This window comes from Aspergillus ibericus, assembly GCF_003184845.1.
Source record: "Aspergillus ibericus CBS 121593 unplaced genomic scaffold BO80scaffold_10, whole genome shotgun sequence".
Lineage (NCBI taxonomy): Eukaryota > Fungi > Ascomycota > Eurotiomycetes > Eurotiales > Aspergillaceae > Aspergillus > Aspergillus ibericus.
The window spans coordinates 58,767-77,710 of record NW_020292108.1 but is presented as its reverse complement, the minus strand read 5'-3'; the positions used below and the strand labels follow the sequence as shown (position 1 = coordinate 77,710).

Genomic DNA, 18,944 nt, shown 5'->3' with positions numbered 1-18,944 from the left:
ATGTCGGCAACGTGTTCGCGCATGCTGGGCTGAGATAACCAATGAGAAACAGATGTGAGGTTGATGAGTTGCGGTTGTGTGACCAAGACAGTGTAGCCACTTCAATAGCTCCTCGTACTCTGCTCAGCCCAGAGAGTCAACAAAGGAGCAAGAAAATCGGGCGCTCAAAGATACAACCAGTTCTAAACAATGCGAACAGAATGATACAGCCTTGTGAACGGAGCATAGCAAAATATGAAAGAATCAGCTGAGTTGACCCAACTATAAGGGATTTAGATGATCATGAAGAAAGAGTTGTGGCATCTTCCATATTCACAGCGGAAAGTAAGGAAGAGCGAAAAGGAGCAAGGTTACAAGCCAGTTCTTTGGATAGACTACGCGGTAGTCGCAAAGACAGTTGTGGTGGACAAAGAAAGTTGACAATCGTAAAGGGCATTTACATGAAGGAAGACAATGAATAAAGGCATGGGTTGTGAGCTTGGAGATGTGTTCTCTAGGGCAAAAAACGAATACACATGCATCATCCGTGAATCGAACACGGGCCTCATCGATGGCAACGATGAATTCTACCACTAGACCAATGATGCTTCTTATATGTTATCTCAGTTTAATTTAACAACAAAAGCAGATAAAAAGTAGGAATCAGGTTTGAAGAAGTTATCCGCGTCATTCAGCCTTTGTTTCCGGATGCCAGAACCTTGACATGAAGGGCCGTCTCTATTGCTGCCTAAGGCACCAATGTATGGTTCATTGTTAGAAGGGATGGGGAATACCTTCATCACGGATAATTTCCGCTTCTTATGACTATGACAAGTGTGGCCACAATTACGACATGCATCAAGCTCTTCTCGGAGAGGCCAAATATCTTGGGATCGGTCGATGAGAGGAATAGCCGAGAAACGAGAGGTATCATCGGGCTGTGATTATTTTTGGCCCGACAGAGTTGGCTTAAGGCCTATATACAATCCGAAACAGAAACAAGATCGTGTTGGGCTTACTGTCACCAGATGTGGTTGTAGCGTGAGCTTTATACTTTGCCCTAATTTCCCGGGATACTATCATACCGATGCAGTACTAACTGATCTCGTATCAGTCCATCCATCCCTGGTACCAGATCGGATAACCACATCCTCACTCCACTAACCGGAAAGCGATTCCGCCACTTCCCTCTCTCTTTTACGAGAGCAGCCTCATGCATCCTAGCAACCCCACGCCCAATACACTCACACCACCTGCGTATTTACACCTACTCCATATCCACATGCACACAGCATCAATATGACCTCTCCCTCCTCCTCACCCCCAGAGCGGCGTCTCACCCTTCAAGTAGGCGAACGCACCTTCACAACCACCCACTCGACCCTAAGCGAAAGCACCTTCTTCACCTCCCTCCTTTCCAGCCGATGGGCCAACAACGCCCTCCCCGACGGGAGCTACTTCATCGATGCGGATCCCACCCTCTTCGAACACATCCTACGCTATCTCCGACGAGGCATCTATCCGCTCTTCTACTCGCCAGACAAAGGCCACGACTATGCCCTCTACGCGGCTCTCCTCGAGGAGGCACGTTACTTCGGTATCGCGGGATTAGAGTCCTGGCTAAAGGAGAAGCGGTACCTTGATGCTGTGGAGATCAGTACCTGGGTGGATACGATTGACGATGGAGATACAACTTTACTACACAAGACAAGACGCGTGAATGATTGGGTGGGCTATTATCCCGAGTGGGTCCTTGGCAAGGTCTATGTTTGTCCCAGAGGAATTGCGGTACATCGGGGCAATCCATGGGCGTGTGGGAGGCAGTGTGCAAATGCGAGAGGCGGAGAAGGGTATGAGTATGAGGACGAGTCGGTTGTGAAGGTCTTTGTGGTGCATAAGTCGGTGGTATTCCATGAGAATGTGTTAAGGAGGGCTGTTCAAAATACATAAGTAGGACGCGTAGAGATCCTGGGGTTTGGCATGATGTGTCACAATTCCATCCCCGGTTGTCATGGGGTGGATGGTTTTAGTATTCTAGTGCAAATTGAAAGTGGTGTGCTGGCGTCTATGTATTTACCGCGCACTCCTTGCTATCTTGATAGTCCTCAAATATCAGGGTAGCGCTGGAAGAAATCCATCATCTCGTCAATAAGTCTTGGTTGGGTTTCCAAATTCGTGGCGTAAAGCATCCTGTAGCGGCCAACGGGCAAAGGCCTCCCCATGCGGTTGAGTACCTTCACCACTATCTGCTGATGTCCCAAGATAACCCATTGAATCCCTACAAGGGCATGCTTTATTCTCTGCTTCTAGCCTGCGAATTCATGATAGTTAGAGATATCCGACACCCCAGATTTGGAAGATCCCAAGTGTAATTTTCTTTGTGGCTGTTATAGCTTATAAAATCAGAACAACTATCTCAATTGCATCATTGGTCTAGTGGTAGAATTCATCGTTGCCATCGATGAGGCCCGTGTTCGATTCACGGATGATGCACGACATTTTCTTTTTTTTGGCGGCGGTGGAGCTATGGTAGAAGGGCACCACTGATGCAGTGATGATACTGAATTTGGGCATTGTTTAGTGAGTCATAGGCTGGAATCTTATCATAACTCTGCACATGAAGTAGGGGACCTTGACCCCTCTGTGTTAACTTACACCAATATCATTGATCATTCTTACCTTGCTTCAGTGTTTCTTATTTTGAAAGCTGTGAAACTTGTTCCAGGCAAGCCATCATGGCTGTAGAGTATTGGTGACTTGAGGGTTCGAAATTGCAATGGACAGCACTGCTACTAGTGGAAGTGATGTATCATTACACAATGTGACCAGTCAATGCACCATTGCCCAGGAGACTACTTCGGGGGTAACCACTTTGCTGCTAGTGTGATCATTTATACATTGATCGGGAGTGAATTATTCCTTCAAACCCCGTTAACTATTGGTGACCTTCATCGGTGGTGTGAGGAATCATAACCTCCAAGTCTATACCGCGTGAAGGCCAGCTTAGGGATCCACCTTGGCAGTGCCAACCTACGGATTATTTATCTGTAAAGTGTACTCACAGGTATGCAAGTGCTGCTTGATGCACGGTGGTCAGCAGTCTATAAAAATTCTATATTGTGTCATATCATAATCTGGAAGCTGTATTCCCTTCCGGTTGTTGGTGTACAAGCAACTAAGCTCTGAGCCGTCTTTCCTAGAAATTGGGCTGGGTGGCTACTTCTGCAATGACCTTGACCCTCTAGGCAGTCTTGGCTGGTAGCTCGGACGCAAGATCGAACCAACAGTGCTGTCGGTGACAAACTGAAGGATGCCAGGGCCACCATCGGGAGCTGCGTTTACCCCTGTCATGGGCAGGATTGCCGTGCCGTGTCGTGCCGTGCCGTTGGAACTGATGCACCATGTTCTCCAGTATGACATCGATCCTAGACGCTGGAGATGCAGAGTCGGGGGTGGGCTTGGCGCTAGTAGGGCTTTCAGGTGAGAAAGTGAGCTTAGCATCAACATTGACAGCACCTTTATTCCATCAGCAGTCGGTACCTTCCGTAACGGACGGGAACGACAGGTGCAACGCAGTGGAGATGTTTCGATGCACTAGTTGGTCACATACGGGAAATTCGGCATATCATGCCAGCGCAGGCAGCTAGTGCAGTCAACGTGTAGATGGTATCCACCCCGCCAGATACAGATCAGCGGATTTATCTCTACACCGTACAATGGCTGCTGTACCTGCTCGTAATCGAATGCAATCGGTTGAAATGCTGAAATACGTGAGGGTATCTGTATGGTGGGGTGTCGAGGGTAGGTGGATGATAAGCTAGATCAACAGACCCAATGCGCTGCAGTCTACTCCGTACGGTCGCGGTCGCTTCGAGCTACGGAGGTTCCGTTCGGCTGATATCTATCCCTAGTTGTAGCGACAGAAAATATTATAAAGAGGAAATGGCAAAGGGCAAAAAGATGGTCCCAGAGGGGCTCGAACCCTCGACTTTAACGTTATTAGCGTTACGCTCTAACCAACTGAGCTATGGGACCCGATTGGATGGGAAAGCGGGTGGCAAATAACATTATCAAGAGAATTATGGCTATGCATTAGCTTCCGCAGGAGTGTCGGGGGCAGGATGTGATTGAAAAGGATTGAGTCGGTGGCGTTGGGTTCAGCAATGTAGAGGGGGTGTGTGCTTAGAAGTAAAGCGAATGTGAAATATGGTGGTTCGTCTATAACCAGTGGGGAGTGGAGGATCGAGTTGGTCTGGGTGGAATTGTACATGGGCTTGCTAGGGTAAGATAAATATATTGACGACACGGCCAGCATTGCCCAGCACAAAACACAACACATCAAAATAACAAGTAATAGTTACCACAATAATCATGTCCCAGAAGATCACACAAGTAGTAGTTTCATTAACTACATTTTTGGTGATACAGCTGAATCCCTGGCTGCACTACGCGCCACACTTAAAGTCAACCCCCGTCACACCCCTGTATAACACTAGGACAGGGGTGGCTAACCCTAATTCAACCAACCTCTACCCACATGACCAGCACCAAGACATAGATAAAAAGACTAAATACAATTCTATCACATAATAGCAGAGTAAATCGATACAAGTCAATAAGTCACAAAAGAAAAATCTATATGCGTGACGCGACCATTTTATCGAACCATTGGCTCCATAGCTCCAACACAACCAAGCTCTCATTCATCGCCCCCGCTTAATGTCATCCGCGATCTTCTCCGCCAGCATATCTATTCCGGTTAGCGATTACTTCAGTTCAAGACACAGTAACCTGAAAAAAAAAAAGAAACTCACATATTGTAGCCTGCGGCAACCCCGGAGGCAAAAACGGAAAGGCAGAAGCATCCACAACACGCACTATAATTACCAATCAGCACGATCCTCCCCCAGTTTCCCCATCACCCAAGCCTAATGTACTCCAAAACATGGAGATAAGGAAGAAAAGAATACTCACAATTCTGCACCCCAAACACCCTCGCCCGATGATCCACCACCGCCCACGGATCCTCCTTCTTCCCCATCCGACACGACGTACTCGCATGATACATCGTGTTGAAACTCTTCTGGATCTGAGCATGGATCTCTTCATCTGTCGTTACTTCCCGTCCAGGATAATACTCCTCTCCGATCGTCACATTCCCCATGACAGGCGCTTCCATGATCTGTCTGAGACGCTTAAACGCCGCCACAACCATCTCGACATCCTGCTGCGTGGTCAACCAGTTCGGGTTAATCAATGGCGGGTCCAACATTCTCGACGAAGAAATGCTGATATTCCCACGGGACGACGGGGCGATGAGCGTAGCCAGCAGCGTAGCATACTGGTATCCATCCGTCGGAGCGGAAGCGGTCCTGGATTCAAAGTCCCCGACATAGTTCGGGAGGGTGAGGTATTGGATCTCGGGCCAGTCCGAGGGCAGACTATCGAGATGGGCACGGGTAGTGTTGGAGAAGGAAGTGCGAAGGGAGGCGGGGAGTTTCTCGTAGCCGGCAAAGTCGCCGCCCGGGCTGGCGAGGGGCCCGGTGCCGTTGGCGTTGAAGATGGCGGTGGCGAGGGCGTTGGCGTCGCCGTATTGTAGGGCGGTGGAGGTTTGGAGGTTCACACGGTAGGCGATTCCGAAGAAGGGGTGATCGCTCATGTTTTGGCCGACACCGGGGCGATCTGCGATGAGAGGGATATTGTGTTCTTGGAGGAGGGAGGCGGGCCCGACGCCGGAGACGAGGAGAAGTTGAGGGCTTTGGAAGGCGCCGGCAGAGAGGATGATCTCGCGGCGGGCGTGGAGGGTTGTGGTCGCGTTGGTGGGCTGGGTGGTGTTGGTCAGGCGGGTGATTTCGACGGCATGGGCCACGCGGTGGTCGTTGAAGAGGATGCGTTCAGCCAGGCTGAGGTCGAAGATGTGTAGGTTGGGTCGGTGGACGGCGCCCGCGAGAAAGGTGGTTGCGGCGGAGGCGCGGTGGCCGGTGGTTGGGTCGATGGTGAGGGCCACCCAAGACGAGCCGTTTAGACGCCCGTTGGTGAAGGTGTCGGTGGACCGGATGCCCATGGCGTCCATGGCGAGGGAGATCCAGGTGCTGAAGCTCTGTGCCCACGAGGGATAGGTGATATGTAGCGGCCCCCCGGTGGCCGTGCTGCCGGCAGACTCGGACGTGGTGGCGTTGGCGAGACGGAGCTGGGTGTTGGCCGGAGTGAAGTTCATGCTCTTGCGGTAATAGTAGGACGAGGCATTGTAGGCATATGAGGCATCCCCCACAGTGTCAGCCCACAGCTGCAGTGAGCCTTGGGTGGCTTCGGTGTAGCCCATGTAGTTCAGGTTGGTGCAACCCCCGAGCTGTGCTGTTAGCGACCCGAAGTTAGGGCTGGGTGGGATACGTACCGACTTGCCGCGGCTGTAGTGAGTGGATTGGCCATTTACTCCCTGGTCTGGTAAGCGATAGAAATCATTGTAAGGAGTAGGAGAAGACATACGGCTTGTGGAGTGGTGACGAACCCCCATTCAACCATGGGGTTTGTGTCGTTGGGCGATTTTCCAGTGTAGTAAAAGTCATGTCCGGGAATCTGGCTCTGGTTGCCTGTCACCGATTCGACCCACGTACCCGCCTCAATGATGGCCACGGAGACAGACGGATCTTCAGACAGGCGAGTGGCCACGGTCAGTCCGGCAGAGCCTGCCCCGACGACGATGTAGTCAAAGGTTTGAGCGGAGCGATTCTGAGGAGCAGCATTGGTCACGCCTAGTGCGAAGACCGCTAATGCCGCGAGGAGTTTGAAAACGGTCATGGTTGGATTAGGGTTACTCTGGGATCAGGGGAGTAAAAACGTGCGGCTCAATTGAATACCAATGGATGGATTAGAGTCTGGCATGAGACGATTGCTGGTAGGCCATGTAGGAGGTGAATGTTGATTCTCAACATACTGGACTACAAGCCAACTCGCCCTTTTATACTTACATTCGCCCTCCATAAGCCTCAAGCCATGATACTCGGACTGCATCTTCATCGCTTACGAAGGATTCAAGAATACGACCTGGGCATCAGCTATCGAGTTACACGCATACCATCCTGTCAGCTGATGCGATCTAGTATTCTGATCGACGTTGGGAGGACACCCCACGTGGAGGCGGAAAGTTGGCCCCCAATACCTCGTGGATACGCAGCTTATCCCATGTGGAGGTCCAGGATGAGCGGGTCCATCTCGGCACTCGTGGCCCGGCAATGATGGGCATGGGTTTATTGTTAACCGCTGTAAGCTGGAAACTTTATTCCTGCTCAGCCACTCTTACTACTTGTCTCCAACAAGGTTTCGTAACTTGAAACCGGGTTGCCACTTCCGGCCTCTGCATCTGACTCCTCCGTCGATGTTGGACATCAAATTTAGGTCAAGATGATCCATCGCCTGCATTGCCATCCCACTAGTTCCAACAACTCACGCTTCTAATTCAAGCCAGGGCTTATCTATGTATCTGACCTACACAGAACCAAAATTTTCGCGTGCCAACTCCCTGCCCCCACGTTTTCACAGTGACTGCCAGTTATTTTTATTCCAGTGCCTCCATGACCGAGAGTTACTCCCCTAGATCGTGCAATCGGTATATTATCATCCAGATGATATCATATGAGAGATCGCTGCGAGGCTGACATCAGCAGGTTTCATAACTTTTAGAAGTCATTGTATGATTAAAAAAACATTTTATACGAGCAATTCATCTCGCTTCTGATAACTCTCGGTATCGCTAGGATGGACATCTGACCAGGTTGTGGCCTAGCTACCTGTTCAACCGGACGGCGTTGTTCTCGGCAATGCGGGTATATGAACTCAAGTGGACAACGCTGGTCTGCATAGTGGGGCTTTCTATTATATGTAAATATTTGGTGCTGGTTAGGAAGAATAGGGACAGGGTGTCGTGGGTGAGGTGCTCATGTTGCTGATGCATGAAAGATTGAGACGATGGTGGGAATCGAAGAGCTCCCCGCATGTGCATTCAGAACTGCCATCTGCAAATCCTAAGACCTACCCCGTGAAGATGCCGTATAGATGTAAGATATCGCTAGTCCGATACATGTAACTACCCAATTGATACTAGCTCCGTTCAGGTGTTGCACATCCTCACATTGCCTCTTTGGGACCATCCGGCGGGCGTTACACAAACGGGAATCACTTCCTGAATCAACATGATGATCGACCAGCCATCCTAATCCCAGCAGACACCGAGTCAGGGGTCCTCCTGCAGCTGTGATACGTTGTGTGCAGCCAATGCTGGTGCTGATCGATTTGGACATCTTTCTCGTTTGATCGGTCGCATCCCTGGAGCTTGCATCAGATGCCCCTGAACCATGTCGACTTGAAACTGTCGTCAGATCTGTTGCTGAGGCGGACATAGTAGAATCAATGCCCAAAGAAGCAGAAAAATAACCCTGGCAATAACAATACTGACTAGGAGTGTGATCCTTGTCCTTATGGAGAGAGCGGTGTGGCCAAGGCACTGGGCTATCCCACATCGGGCAGGTGGAACTCGGCAAGCGGTCCCCGCCCGGCAGAGCGGCGGCTCGGCGCCCAACCCACGGTTGCCCGGACGGGCTCGCTTGGAACGTGGCTGTCGACCTGTCAAGGGAAATTCAAATTCAAGCCCAGCCATTGCGGTCGCTATCTACGAGCTAATAGCGGTAGCTTCAAAATCACACTCAAGATCCCGGGAGTGGCCTTCCAATCGGCATTTGACCGAGCGGGAAAGGGTTCCGCGTGGCGGTCACGGGTCCGGCCCCGCTGCCTGAGGCGTCGCTCGGCAGTTCCCACCCAGCGATCAAACACCCCAAACATCCCCGACAGCTCAATCTTCAGCTCCGCTTCTCAGCTCTTCTTTCTTTCCTTCTTTCCTTCTTTCCTACTCCTTTCTCCTCATCACGTCCTTCCCGGTTCCCACCTCCACCTTGACTGCCATCTTCTCCTCCACTACCCATCTTCCTCATGTCCCATTCACCCCCATAACCCTCGCTTAATATCCCGGGCCCGACTGTCTCACCTCGGCCGACCTGCGTCAACCCCGCCCCGTGCTGACCTCCATACCATGTCGAGACCATGAGTTTCTTCGCCCAGTTCACCAACCTGCCCACCATTCACACTCGCAAGGCTCTCCTTCTACTGGACTTCCAGAATGACTTTGTCCGCCCGAATGGAGGCCTGCACGTGCCCAACACCGCCGAGTTTCTCGATCTCCTCCCGCAGCTCGCCTCGGCCTTTCGTCGCAACGGCGAGGTCGTCTGGGTGCGCTCCCATTACCACACCCAACAACCGTTGGTCTGTCCGTCGGATGCGCAGGAACTGGTAGTACTCGGTCGCATGGATCAAGACACAAGGAGGGACCAGACGGAGGATGATGAAGGTCTCGATCCCGGGGACGAGGATCCGCCGCCGCTTGTGGACGAGGAGGCATTCCTCTCCATGGACCCGCCGCAGTGCTGTATCCCCCAGACGACCGGTGTACAGTTCCCTGCTCCTATCTTAGCTGCCATCGACATGGAGTCCGATACCTTGATCGACAAGACTGGATATTCCGCCCTACAAGACCAAGGCCTGATCCTATCCTTCCGCACCAGTTTCGTCACCGAAATTTACCTGTGCGGATCGCTGTCTAATGTCTCCGTCTATGCCACCGCCCTGGATGCGGTGCGCCACGGTTTTACCGTCACCCTGATCGAGGACTGCCTCGGGTTTCGCAGCTTTGCGCGCCACGAAGAATCCATGCGCCGTATGGCGGACATTCTCGGCGCGAATGGTATCACCACCCAGGAGCTGTTCGAGGAACTTGACTGGGAGGAGACGGATGAGATCGCGCGCCGAGGGGGCCCGCGACCCTTGCAATCGCTCACCCCCGTCGGCATTGAAGGCGTCATGGATGAGCTGGAGGTCAAGACGAGCGCCTCTCCGATTGCGAAGGAAGAAAGTCCGGAGTCGACATCAAGCGGGGCCCGACGTCGCCGGATCGATGACATCCTGGCGGAGTTTACCGACAATGAAGACGGCGATCTGCAGGAATTGGCGAATTTGACGCGCGCACGTGCTCGATACGGCTCCGAGTCGCAGAGCGGTGCGTCGCAAGGGGGCTCGGGGGAGAAGAAGATCCGCAGCCGGGTTCGGCGTACAAAACGATCCGATCCAAAGCCCGAGTCCGCGTCGCGACCAGACAAGCGACGCAGCGGCAAATCCAAGAAACCAGATGTATACCGTCCGGGGGATGTGATTGGCGAGGGCGATTCTCGCATTGTATACGATCTCGACCTACCGTCCGAGGCGTTTGAGAAGATTCGCGAAGAGGTGGCGTGGCAGAAGATGTATCATCTGTCCGGGCAGGTGCCACGATTAGTTGCCGTGCAGGGGAGGCCGCTGGCCGACGGGTCGATTCCGATATATCGCCATCCGGCTGACGAGTCGCCGCCCTTGCAACCCTTCACAGCGACGGTGAACCGGGTGCGCGCAATTGTCGAGCGTATCCTCGGGCACCCGTTGAACCACGCACTCATCCAGCTGTACCGAGATGGACAGGATCGGATTTCAGAGCATTCCGACAAGACTCTCGATATCGTCCGCGGCTCCGCGATTTGCAATGTCAGTCTAGGTGCGCAGCGGGTCATGGTCCTCCGCACCAAGGGGTCGTCGGAGGATTCGGAATCCGGTCGACAGACGCAACGCATTCCCATGCCACATGAATCGCTGTTTGTCCTCGGGGAGAAGACCAATATGCGGTGGCTGCATGGTATCCGAGCAGACAAGCGTGCCGAGGCCGAGAAGTCGATCGAGGAACGCGCCTACGAAGGGCAGCGCATCTCACTGACCTTTCGCCATATTGGCACCTTCTTGGATCCCACAGGCGACACGATCTGGGGGCAGGGAGCGGTTTCTAAGTCGCAGGATGGTGCCCATCCGGTGATCCACGGGGATGCAGCCGAGACGGAGCGCATCATCCGAGCTTTCGGGGAGGAGAATCACGCGACAGAGTTTAATTGGGAGGGTGTTTATGGGGGCGGCTTCGATGTGGTCAACTTTGTCACTGCCTGTACGACCAAGCTCATCTTGGGTTCTGACGCCGTGGCCAATCTCCGTGTGCGTCTGTGTTTGAGTGAGAACGGCATCCGCTATGAGATCAGTTCCGACGAGGCACCTGCAACACAGCCGCTATATATCACCGCCGATGGCGCCCAAGTCGCTGGTGACGTCATCATCCTGACCCATCTGGCGCAGCGCGCGGCGGAGCTTGTGCGACCTGAGATCGAGGCACTGCGGGGGGGAGATCATCTGGTAGCCATTGACGAGCTCCTCGCCAGCTGGCGGGAATACCAACGCCAGGGTCAGGGCGAGCTGCAGTTGATGCCGTGGGAAAAGGCGCTGGACGGACAGCCATACCTAGACGGAGCCGTGTTTGGGATTGACGACTGCTCCCTGTGGCCGGTCCTCCGGGAAATCGCGCAGACGCAGCTCTTGTCCGGAAAGAGCTACCCGAACCTGCTGCAATACTACCAACGGGTCGCAAAGCGCGGCATCGTCAAGAGCATACTGGAAGAGTGAGGCATGACATTACGAGAGACGACTTATGAGCGGTTGCACGATACCTATAGCATCGATACAGTAGTTTAATATCACAATTCTCTGTTCACTTGGATTGAATATTCTAATTAGTAGTATTAACGATGGTGACATCCACCGGATTGATACCTGGGGACGTGGTAATGGGTACATGATACTCCAATGCATAATCCTGATCCTGTCCACTCACTACCTTGTATAGTTCTACCGATATAGGCAGTCCTAGTAAGCACCAACGCACGAGATCAGCATTAGTACCTTCCAACGCACCAACTGTCAATACTCGGAGTACATACAAACCCCTCCCAACAAGGGAATATCCCTCCGGAGACCATTACGCGACTTTGTGGAAAATCCCGCGATCAGCCTCTGACAATGCTGACCCGATGCGGGGAAGCAAGCCCTAACGCCACGCCCTCGGACAAATCCTCTCCAGCGCCACGCTCTGCAGACGAGCCCCTCTTCCCGCCGATCTCATCTCTGCAGGACACGGACATGCAGGGATTGCTCCGTTCGGGGCATCAACCCCCGATGTATTTTTCCACGTATGATGCCAACCCTAGCCATGTAGATACCTGCTTTCGTTGACTGTATAACTACTGTGAGATCCAATCTACCACCTACCACTACAGCCGTGAACTACCAACTACCACCACAACCACCACCATGAAGCCCTACATCCTCTCCCTCGCAGCCTCTCTGCCCACCACCCTAGCCACGACCATCTACCTAGCCGGGGACTCCACCATGGCCACCGGCGGCGGTGGCTCCGGCACAAACGGTAACCCCCTTCCCTTCCCCCACCCATCCACCAGACTAACGTCCCCAGGCTGGGGCGACTACCTATCCACCTACCTAACGAACAGCACCAGCAACCCCACCACGCTCTCCAACCAAGCCGTCGCCGGCCGCTCCGCACGCTCCTACACACGCGAAGGCCGCTTCAACACCATCGCCTCGACCCTCGAATCCGGCGACTACGTAATCATCGAATTCGGGCACAACGACGGCGGCACCCTCTCCAGCACATCCGACAACGGCCGCACCGACTGCTCCGGCAACGGGACGGAAATCTGCTACTCCGTCTACGACGGCGTCAACGAAACCATCCTTACCTTCCCCGCCTACCTCGAAAACGCAGCCACCCTGTTCCTCAGCAAAGGCGCAAATGTGATTATCTCGTCCCAGACGCCTGATAATCCGTGGGAAACGGGGACGTTTGTGTATGACCCGACTAGGTTTGTGGGGTATGCGGAGTTGGCGGCGGAACGGACGGGGGTGGCGTATGTGGATCATGGGGGATATGTGGCGAGTGTGTTTGAGGAGTTGGGGGAGGAGGTGGTCGATGCGTTTTATCCCATCGATCATACGCATACGAGTGTGGCGGGGGCGGAGGTCGTCGCGGAGGCGTTTGTGAGGGGGGTGTTGTGTGGGGGGGTCGGGTTGGAGGGGTTGTTGGATGTCGATTTGGAGGGGGTGGGTGGGGGGTGTTTGTGAGTTGTTTAGGACTTTTGGGTTGGTGTTGCAGTGGTAGGTATGTCGGGTACCTTTTGTAGTAGGTTCATGAACCTGATATAGCTGGTCGTGCTGATGGCCTTGTTGTGCTGGTGTTCCCTGGGCTATTCATACACATACAAACATCGAAAAACTACAGGAATGTGGTGTTGACCTTGCACACGCTGGTATCCTCGTCAAATATTGTTCGCTTTTGAATTTATTTCAATGTTCTAGCATCTATTGCATCTCCATCGGATGATCCCACTGTACAGCCCCCTTGAACGGCTCCGAGGCACGGATATACGTCAACACAGCCGCCTTTTTAATCTTCTTCGAGACATGATAATTGAGGAATGCCCCCTCAATCACATTCCAGGATAGGATATAGCGTGAGATGAGGTAGTACAGCGTATTCGCCCACGCGTGGAGCCGCGTCACCTGTGCTGATTGCTTAGCATCAGCTTGAACTTGCTCCGCGCGCTCCGTATGATACGCCTCGAACACACGACCCAGTGTGGCCGTGGATAACGGTCCATCTGCCCTCTGCAACGCCTGGTGTAGCCCATTACAGAGCACCACCACATCCTGAATCCCGTCATTGAGCCCTAGTCCCGCGTTCGGGGTGTATTTGTGACATGCGTCGCCTGTAAGAACGATCCGGTCCCAATTCCAGTGTTGCAGGATGCCCTCCTCTAAATTCGCCATGCCCGCATTGAATCGCTCCGCGAATACGTCCTTCACGCGTCGTGTTTCGGTAACAGAGTACTCGGCAAACCGCGCCGCCACGGCCTCGATGTCCTCGGTGGTGTACTTTGTCCGCTCGGTAGTTGGCTCTGGTAGACGTTCGTAGAGGAAGACCCACCCCCGCTCGCGCCCAGTGAGATACATGACTGACATATCTTGATTCTGGGTCTCAGTCATGATTCCGATCTTCTCACCTCCCCGAGGGAAGCTACACCACGTGCATCTGTATGTGGCCGGGAAGGGCTTCTCGGCGTCCCAGGGCTGTGCCGGATTCGCGGCCAAGGCGAGTCGGCGCATCAATTGCCGTGTTATGCTGTGGGTGCCGTCCGCGCCGAGAACCATGGATCCTTCGTAGGTGGTGCCGTCGGCGCAAGTGACTCGGACGGTGTCGTTTTTGACATCGGATTCAGTGCCGTGCGATTCGAGCGATTCGATATCAATGACTTTTTGGTTGACGAGGTATCGCTGTTTCGCTTGCTCTGGGAGTTCGTTGTATAGCGTCTCGACTAGGTGGGCGCGGTGGAAGCACACCGGGACGGTGCCATGGCTGGTAATAGTGAGCAGCGGAAGGTATAATGGGTTTTGGGGGGGGGAGGGCATACTTTTTCTGTATAATTTGAAATGGATTGTAATGACGGAATTCATATCCCTGATGAGTAAACGACTGCGATATATTGAGTTCACCACCAATAGCCATCAACTGATCAAGAAGACCCAGTTGGTGCATCACGCGCAGAGAAGGAGGCCCGAGAACTAAACTGGCGCCTTGGTCGAGAACCACCGAGTCTCTGCTTTCAAGTACGACAAAGTCGATGCCCGCGTGGCTTAGTGCGTGGGCTGCCGTGAGCCCGACTGGGCCGCCACCGACGATGATGACCTTGAAAGGGGTTGACATGGCGGAATATCAATCAGGGGTGGTGCTTGCTGAAGGAGGCCAGCGAGGCCAGTTCATATAGGTGATCCGAATGCCGGATCGGCAGTCTCTTGACCCGGTCACCCATGGCGAATGTAGTGGGATCTTGTCCGGCCGGTACATTCGGATATGTGCAAGGCTTAGACCATCAGGTGGGACCAAGTTTCGAAACGGTGATTGGCAGGATCGCTTAACAGATCAACTAGGATAGGCGGATTTGGGGGATGATCAGTAGCGCAGGATCTAGTCGTCTGCCTAAGCCTTCCTCCTAGCAATACTCGCAAGGTGCCTCAAGTTGCCCCAACATGGATGGGGTACCAACTAGACCAGATTTTGAAGCCAGTTTGGGTAGGGTGCCCCTGGCGACATCAATCCTGGTTCACATCTTGAGCAGCCGTTGGTTGGGAACTTGGAATATCCCCGCTGACTCAGAGGAGATTGCCTCTTCTCGATTAGTGGGTGGAGCTGGAAAGTGGAGTGGGGAGAGATGTCGGGGCGAAGATGTCACGAATCACGATTCAACTGTCAACTTTCAAGACTTTGAGCGCTGCAGTCAGGGGCCTTGGATCATCCGTTCCGAATGCTCCGCTTTGTCATCTCTCGGCGGGTTTCATACCGACCCTACAGTATGCAGCTACTGTCTTGCTGGCAGATTCGAACCTCGACATGATTTGTCTGAAGCCGTTTGTTAATATTTGGATGTCTATACCCCAACACCCTCCGTAATAATCCAATTTCTGCAACACACGATGTTTGGAGTACCTGTACAGTGTGGAAGATCTGCAGCCTGATTCCAGAGAACCCATTTACTTCAAGACCGAGGGTCAGGAACCCTAGAAACCCAAATCATTGTCCAGGTAGACAATTGCGCACGAGATTGGATATATGAGCTGCCAGCCCGAAAGATATCTTGGGATGAATCGGTACAACTTGCTCCCATAGGTAAATACCAAGGGCTACAAAGACAGAACGATGCTCCGTTCGATGGCATGTGGCAAGGTCCAGCTGCTAGTCTTTCCCACCGATCGATTCTTATCACTTATCTTGGAGCAGCCACAATATCAACCTAATTCATCCACATGGTTCTGCCGCGGATCTTCGTCCCGCTGCTTTATCATCTCTTCGAGAATTAATTAGTCAACTCGGTGGATATGGATCTATTTTTTATGGTCATTTGTATGTACATGGAGTACATGGTACATACTATGGTACGGTGCGAATAGATCGTTAGCTTTATCAGTGGATCTCAGGATTCTGCTAGTCCCCTAATATCTCAAGTTGCTGTGATTTGCCAGAAGTTGCTGAATAACCTCACATCATTACTCTAGAAGGAAGCGGCAGTGCCTGTGACATAATTGCCACGGGTGGACCAACTGATCCCACTAACGATCTTTTCGCACTGTACCATATAGTGTACTGCTGAATGCACCCCACTCCCCCATTGCCCCTCACGTGACACCGACCTTGGACACTTTCCTCTGAAGTATCGCACATATACCAATAAAAGTGGTTCCCCCATGATTTCCCTGTAGGTCTTAACCAACAGAGCCTACCACTATCAGAGTAGCCCGGTTTATGCCCATCGGTATCTTCATCGTTAGTCTTTCATCCCTGCGACTTTGATGTATGCCTAAGGCCGTAACATTCATGCCTCAGGCTACATGTAGCCTTAGCTATCCTCAGCGCCAACAATTCTTTACTAGAAGCCAAGCCTTTGGTGACTCTTAAGTAACAATCCCCATACTTACCAAGTTTCTCAGAGACACCCCTTTTAAAGCCCTTCATATGCCCGTTAGCACTTAGCCCGGTACCTGAAACTAAGCATCCGGAAGCCGTCTCGGGAGGTTCTTCCCAATTGCTGTAAGTATATAGCGTACGTACTACGATATAATTTTTTTTTTCGGCTTTGAACCGCGCATTAATTCCACTGGAGAGACCGAGACCAACCCAGCCTGCATCATTGACGGTGTCCCCCTACGGAAGTAAGTCGAGCCGAAACCCTAAGGCACATACATCGCAAGGAAACCGTTACGCTAAAAACAAAACACACTTGTCAAACGCTAAAAGTCCAACTCGGATTAAACTCAGTTACCACCTCTTCCCTACAGCAACCCTAATAATAAACAAGCAATTAAGACCAACGTGGCATCTCCCCACCATGCATGAAATAAATCACTCTAGCCACGGGACTACGTCCACACTATTTGAGTCTTGGCTATATTAGATATATTGGATATATTGAACACGAGTCAGCATAGTGAACTGTGGAGATGGTTCATTCTAAGGATGGATGGTATTGGGCAAGGGGGGATCTAATCTATGCTTGATTTAGACTAGTTTAAGTTATGTGAAACATGCAACGTGGGAGACGGGAGTTTGGTTGGTGAAAAGGCGGGTCGGGGAATTTTCGGTCAAGGGGTTTTTACCTGCATACATAGGATTTTTGAGCTGTTGGAGATTGTATCTGAAACTCTATGTTGGTTCTTCAACGTGGAGGTAGACACTCGTTAAGATGGGATTATTATTATCATAACCATAACTAAATCATATATACAACTCATCTCATCCCACCATATGTGCAACCCAGACCGTGAGTAAGTGAGTAGTGGTTTAAGAACACTCACTGATATAGATGGTATACCACCGATGAGCCGTCGTGCTATCCAGCAACGTACCATCGTTACCATCAGTCGAATCAATGCCCACAATCTCCTCGACATCATCCACCGTCACCGTCACATCATTACCACTGGTGATCCAGTACTCCGGGCTGAAGTGGTGGTATCCCAGCAACTTAGGAGGAAGCTTGGGGACGATATCGTCGGTGTGCGTGACACGGTAGTTACCCCCCATGTCTTGGTTCGTGATGTATTCGGCCAAGGCGAGGTTACCGATGCGGGGTTGGCCGTAGTTGTACTATTGATTGTTAGAGTTGCTTTTGAGGAGTATGGGGAGGAGGAGTACCAGTTCAACAGTGTAGCCCGCGTTACGGAACACGGTGGCGGCGACAGCGGCCAGTGCAGCGCCGTAGCTGTGGCCCGTGATGGCGAGAGTGTAATCCGGGTATTCCGCCACCGCAGCCTCCACCTTCGAGGTGATGGTCGTGGAGATATTCTCCCAGGCCTCGAGGAATCCCTTGTGCATTTCGCAGCCGGAGCAGATGTCGCTCACCGAGGTGAGGCCGAAGTCCAGGTCGGCGATCCAGTTGGAGAGGTCGGAGCTGCCGCGGAAGGAAAGAACGATGTAGTCGTTCGTTGGGTCGATGGCGATGAACCCGGTCGGGTCACCGTAGTCGCTGGTCCTGGGGATAGTTAGTAGGGAGTAGGGAATCGGGCATGGGTTGGGTGAGGACATACTCGTCGAACTCATCGATGGTCGTGGCACCTGCGGCTTCGACCAGAGGGCAATTGCCCACGGAGCAGGTCAGCGTCGTGCCAGTGGACTCGATGTTGGACGAACAGTAGGCAGCTGCGCTGTACTGAGCGAACAGGTCGATCTTGTCCAACAGGGCAGAGGTGATGTCCCTGCGCTGCACCGGAGCAGGGGCAGCATGGGCCAGCATGGACAGGGCTGCGACAGCCCCCAACTCTCTGACAAAGAACATTTTGAGATCGGCGAAACAGCGCAGGATGCAATTGAAGGAATGATCTGCTGAATTCAGGTCGGACCACAGTGGCGATCTCCTCCCCTTTATAGGGGAGTGGGATCAACCGGGGACAGACGTGCCGTCCACGGGCCATGGCTGTCGGGGATGTGCCCGTTGGCAGTGGACACATTGACACGAACCAGTGCTCCTTACCCCGGCCGATGATAGGAGGCGTCGCAATGGCCGGAGAAATGCGACGAAACGCTCCTGGCGCAAAAATCATTGCAGGATTTAGCCCCAGCAACTCAGCTACCCGCCAATCAGCGGACGTGTCTGAGCCGGGCTCCGTCGTAGCCCTTGGAACTTGCTCGGGTATGTTGACTGCAAGGGGTAGAGGCCATAGTAGGGGGGAGCCAAATGGCTTCGGGACTCGCCCGCACTCCGTGCCAGGGGAATTACCAGATTCGGGTCTGCATATTGCTTTGCAGATTGCTTCGGCAGTCACGCTCAGGCCACGCGTGTCGGACCAAGGTGGACGTGATGCCCCCGCTCGCGGGAGACGACCGGCTACTCTTCTAGAATGTCTCAACCAGTGATCCCCACCATGTGCCTGCCACTCGGGCTAGCGAG

At 52.8% G+C, this 18,944-nt stretch overlaps 6 protein-coding genes and 3 non-coding genes across 9 annotated transcripts; 4 read left to right on the top strand and 5 right to left on the bottom strand.

Moving 5' to 3' along the window:
- Positions 1-516: 516 nt before the first annotated feature.
- On the bottom strand, positions 517-587 carry BO80DRAFT_t99. Its single transcript has one exon. It is a non-coding gene; the product is annotated as a tRNA-Gly (tRNA).
- A 691-nt stretch (positions 588-1,278) lies between these two features.
- BO80DRAFT_442802 (BTB/POZ domain-containing protein) lies at positions 1,279-1,929 on the top strand (the record flags this gene model as incomplete). The annotated part of the gene is made up of 1 exon (XM_025721294.1): positions 1,279-1,929. One exon carries the CDS (start codon positions 1,279-1,281, stop codon positions 1,927-1,929), a length of 651 nt encoding a protein of 216 aa, XP_025577443.1.
- Positions 1,930-2,401: 472 nt separating this feature from the next.
- BO80DRAFT_t107 lies at positions 2,402-2,472 on the top strand. The gene has a single exon. It is a non-coding gene; the product is annotated as a tRNA-Gly (tRNA).
- A 1,468-nt stretch (positions 2,473-3,940) lies between these two features.
- On the bottom strand, positions 3,941-4,014 carry BO80DRAFT_t98. The gene has a single exon. It is a non-coding gene; the product is annotated as a tRNA-Ile (tRNA).
- Positions 4,015-4,657: 643 nt separating this feature from the next.
- Positions 4,658-6,874, bottom strand: BO80DRAFT_401959 (GMC family oxidoreductase). The gene is made up of 5 exons (XM_025717585.1): positions 6,466-6,874; positions 6,374-6,415; positions 4,954-6,328; positions 4,794-4,856; positions 4,658-4,729 (listed from the first exon to the last, which is right to left on the bottom strand). The coding sequence occupies exons 1-5, from the start codon at positions 6,775-6,777 to the stop codon at positions 4,683-4,685; spliced, it is 1,839 nt and encodes a 612-aa protein (XP_025577442.1). The 5' UTR covers positions 6,778-6,874; the 3' UTR covers positions 4,658-4,682.
- A 1,969-nt stretch (positions 6,875-8,843) lies between these two features.
- Positions 8,844-11,632, top strand: BO80DRAFT_423112 (isochorismatase family protein family). The gene has a single exon (XM_025718966.1). It carries the CDS (start codon positions 9,073-9,075, stop codon positions 11,554-11,556), a length of 2,484 nt encoding a protein of 827 aa, XP_025577441.1. The 5' UTR covers positions 8,844-9,072; the 3' UTR covers positions 11,557-11,632.
- A 584-nt stretch (positions 11,633-12,216) lies between these two features.
- On the top strand, positions 12,217-13,071 carry BO80DRAFT_470688 (rhamnogalacturonan acetylesterase RgaE; the record flags this gene model as incomplete). Its single annotated transcript, XM_025723073.1, has 1 exon — positions 12,217-13,071. The coding sequence occupies exon 1, from the start codon at positions 12,241-12,243 to the stop codon at positions 13,069-13,071; it is 831 nt and encodes a 276-aa protein (XP_025577440.1). The 5' UTR covers positions 12,217-12,240.
- A 206-nt stretch (positions 13,072-13,277) lies between these two features.
- BO80DRAFT_470683 (FAD-dependent oxidoreductase) lies at positions 13,278-14,719 on the bottom strand. Its single transcript, XM_025723072.1, has 2 exons — positions 14,418-14,719; positions 13,278-14,362 (listed from the first exon to the last, which is right to left on the bottom strand). The coding sequence occupies exons 1-2, from the start codon at positions 14,708-14,710 to the stop codon at positions 13,309-13,311; spliced, it is 1,347 nt and encodes a 448-aa protein (XP_025577439.1). The 5' UTR covers positions 14,711-14,719; the 3' UTR covers positions 13,278-13,308.
- A 2,510-nt stretch (positions 14,720-17,229) lies between these two features.
- Positions 17,230-18,638, bottom strand: BO80DRAFT_14022 (lipase family protein). Its single transcript, XM_025713677.1, has 3 exons — positions 18,085-18,638; positions 17,693-18,029; positions 17,230-17,644 (listed from the first exon to the last, which is right to left on the bottom strand). Exons 1-3 carry the CDS (start codon positions 18,330-18,332, stop codon positions 17,339-17,341), a joined length of 891 nt encoding a protein of 296 aa, XP_025577438.1. The 5' UTR covers positions 18,333-18,638; the 3' UTR covers positions 17,230-17,338.
- Positions 18,639-18,944: the final 306 nt, after the last annotated feature.